The sequence below is a fragment of the Haliaeetus leucocephalus genome, unplaced genomic scaffold, assembly GCF_000737465.1.
Source record: "Haliaeetus leucocephalus isolate CR32 unplaced genomic scaffold, Haliaeetus_leucocephalus-4.0 Scaffold357, whole genome shotgun sequence".
In the NCBI taxonomy this organism is placed as follows: domain Eukaryota; kingdom Metazoa; phylum Chordata; class Aves; order Accipitriformes; family Accipitridae; genus Haliaeetus; species Haliaeetus leucocephalus.
In genome coordinates, this window is record NW_010972793.1 from 29,447 (window position 1) to 32,787 (window position 3,341).

The following is a 3,341-nucleotide window of genomic DNA, read 5'->3' on the forward strand; positions in this document are numbered from 1 at the left end:
GCGCACCCCCCCCCACCCAACACACCCCCCCCCCCCCCCCCCCCCCGCAATGCGCCGTTCCCTGCTGCACAACTCCACGTCTGGACAAGAAAGTCCTGGGGCGGGGGCAAGGGGACCCCCAAGCTACGGATTTCGGCAGTGACAGCCCCTGCAACCCCCTGTCCTGGCCCTGGGGGAAAACACAGGTGTGCACAGCCCGTGGCCGGTAAACAACAACTCTTTACTATGGCAGGCAGGGAAAGTAAAGGGATCGCGCGCCCCGGCACGCCGAGCACCGGGCTCACGCTGAAATTATCTTGCCAGCAGCGTCAGTGTGGCCGAGCTGCTCCGACAGCCCTATTTGCGGAGGACTGTTGCCAAATTAATGAGTTACAGGACCCTTCGTGCTCATGCAGGGAGGAGAAAGCTGCGCCGCAAGGCTCACGCCGTGGGACTCCACTTTCAGGTGTCCCCCCGCCCCTTTCCTCCCCCCTTCCCCCCCCCAAACCCCATGGTGAAACACAGGCAGGTAAAAGGCTCGTCCCCATCTACACAATGGCCACAACATGGACACAGCACGGCAGAAAGGCAGCTCAGGGCGTCCCGAGCTCTCAGTGCCATGGCAGGGAGCAAGCCATGGCCGCCCACCCAGCATGGACTTCCCACAGCTCTAGCCGGGACAGGGTCAAGGAATCCCCACGGGCAGTCAGTGCTGGTGCTGCGTCCCCATTCTGCACGGGAGAAGTGAAACGTCCCCTGGAGACCATCCCCACCGCAGCTCCTCTCCCACCGGTGCCCACTCTGGCTCAGGAGGGGTGTCGGCTGCCCGTGCTGGCATGGCTCGGCAAGGCTCCTGCTCCCCTGCCGTGGCTGGAAGCCCCCGGGTCCCCCAAGCTGCCTCCAGCTCCGTCCGGCTCAGCCCCCCGAAAGCAGCAGGGCCAGACGCCCAGAGGAAGGAGCAGTGGTGGGTGCCTATCCCAGGTGGATCCGCTGATGCCTGATGAGGGCCGAGCTGACGATGAAGCTCTTGCCGCAGTCGCCGCACTTGTAGGGCTTCTCCCCAGTGTGGGTGCGCAGGTGGGTGATGAGGGATGAACTCTGCTTGAAGCTCTTCCTGCAGTGGGGGCACTGGTAGGGGGTCTCCCCGGTGTGGATGCGCTGGTGGCGGATCAGGGCCGAGCTCTCGAAGAAGCTCTTCCCACAGCCGGCACACTGGTAGGGCTTCTCCCCGGTGTGGGTCCGCTGGTGCTTGAGGAAGGCCGAGCTGTAGCTGAAGCTCTTGCCGCAGTCGGCGCACTTGTAGGGCCGCTCGCCCAGGTGGGTCCGCTGGTGCGTGTTGAGGTTGGAGCTGCGGTTGAAGCTCTTTCCGCACTGGGGGCACTTGTAGGGCCGCTCGCCGGTGTGGATGCGCTGGTGGACGACGAGGTCTGAGCTCCAGCTGAAGCTCTTCCCGCACTTGGCGCAGGCGTAGGGCCGCTCGCCGGCATGCAGCCGCTGGTGCTTTGCCAGGTCCGAGCTCTGGCCGAAGCTCTTCCCGCAGTCGGGGCACTTGTAGGGCCTGTCCCCGCTGTGGATGCGCTGGTGGGCATTGCGGTTCGAGCTGCGGGTGAAGCTCTTCCCGCAGTCCAGGCACTTGTAGGGCTTCTCCCCCGTGTGCAGCCGCTGGTGGATCAGCAGCTCCGACCGCCGGGAGAAGGTCTTCTCGCACTGCCCGCAGGTTTTCGGCACGTCCCCCCGCCGTGCCCGCCGCCCCCCTCGGCCGCTGGCCGCTGCCCCACCACGGGGGGGGCGTGCTGGCCGCTCCTCAGGGGGGCTCTGGGGGTCCCAGGGGGCGCCGCAGTGGCTCTGGCAGGCATCCCCGAGCACGGGGCTCTGGGGGACACCCTCCTCAGCCCCCCGGGACAGGATGACGTCCAGCTCTGCCAGCTCAGGGCCGTCCGGCTCGGGAGCCTCGTCCTCGTTCTCGCTCCCCGTCCCGTCATCTGCCGGGGCAGAGAGAGACAACGCCGACAGGAGTGATTCCCAGCACCAAGGGGAAATAGGGGAAGCCTGAAGAATTCGGGTGGACAGCTGCCAAAGGCCGATCCCAGAACAGAGGGCAAGAAAGCTCTTCCCGACCCCAGCCCGGCAGCTCCACGCAGAGCCCTGGATACCTGCCAGCTTGGGACGCTCCCTGAGATGGAGGAGCGGGGGCTGCCGCGGGGCTGTTGCTAAAACCTCCGGCCCATTCGGGGTGGGTTCCCGGCTCACCTGCGGGGGCCACCCTGAGGATCTCCCATTCCTTGGAGTCGTTCGGGTCCGGCACCCCCAGCTCTTCCTCCAGCTCCAGCCGGGAGATGACGTTAGGCTTGGGAATCGGGAAGTCTGCTCCAGAAAAAAGGGGTAAGAAGACACCGGGTTTGTTACAGGTCTGTTACATGGGGTTTATTGAACACTATACATATATATACACATATGTATCTACGTGTATACACACACACACACACACACACTTTTAAAAGGAAATATGACATTTTGCGTTCAGGCAAGCAACTGGGAGAGAAAGGCAAGAAAAGGCATTTCCAGCCAGCAGACCGTGGCTGCTCGGCAGGTAACCTCGCTTCTGGCATCTCCCGTCTTCCAAGGAGGTATGTGCCATCCCAGCACTGCATTTCTCTGCACCCAACACCTTAAAAAAGCCAAACTCCCACAAAAATTGCATTTCCTTTTCCGCCTGCACCCATCAGCTAAAAAGCATGTGCCATGGTGTGCCGAGAAGGCTCGCGAGATGCCAAAGGCAGGCGCCCAAGTCCGCGGTGCTGGCTGTGCCGACGCACGGCGGGGACAGCTTTTGTTCTCGCCGCACCCGCAGGATGCGTCTTTTTCGGCAGCAGATTGTTTTTTGGCGGCAAAGCCCGGCACGTGGCAGGGCAGGTGGTGGCACGGAGCGGGAGCGGGCGAGGACACCAGCCTTACCCAGCAGGATCAGGGACTCGTAGCTCTCCTGCATGACGCCGCCGCCGCCAGCACCCACCGGCCGCCGCCGCTTCGAAGCCCGGCAGCCCCTGCAAGAGAGGGAAAGGGGGTTCAGGGGTACCCCCCAGCGCGGGCACAGAGCAGCCGCGTCCCCCGCTCTTGCCGCGCTCCCCACTAACCGGACCTGCGTGGCTTCTTAGGCAGGCACGGGGGGCTGCTGGCAGGGCCCCGCCGCCCTCGGCTGGGCATGCAGGCGCCCGAGCATCTCCACTCCGTGGCCCCCCCGCCCAGCGGGGCCGGAGCGGGGGCACCCGCCGGCTCAGCGACCCCTCCCCAGCTCCGCAGAGGGACCCCCGGCACACCGGTACCTGCGGGCGGGGGGGCGGCGGGGGCGGCCGGGGCCGGGG

At 65.3% G+C, this 3,341-nt stretch overlaps 1 protein-coding gene across 1 annotated transcript in view; it reads right to left on the bottom strand.

Moving 5' to 3' along the window:
* The window catches only part of LOC104835057 (zinc finger protein 271-like), an 8,841-nt gene that overhangs the window by 2,325 nt on the left and 3,175 nt on the right, over nucleotides 1-3,341 (bottom strand). Inside the window, exon 4 of the mRNA XM_010572835.1 lies at nucleotides 962-1,741. Within this exon, the coding sequence (XP_010571137.1) occupies nucleotides 962-1,741 (780 nt within the window). The remainder of the gene's footprint in view (nucleotides 1-961; nucleotides 1,742-3,341) is intronic.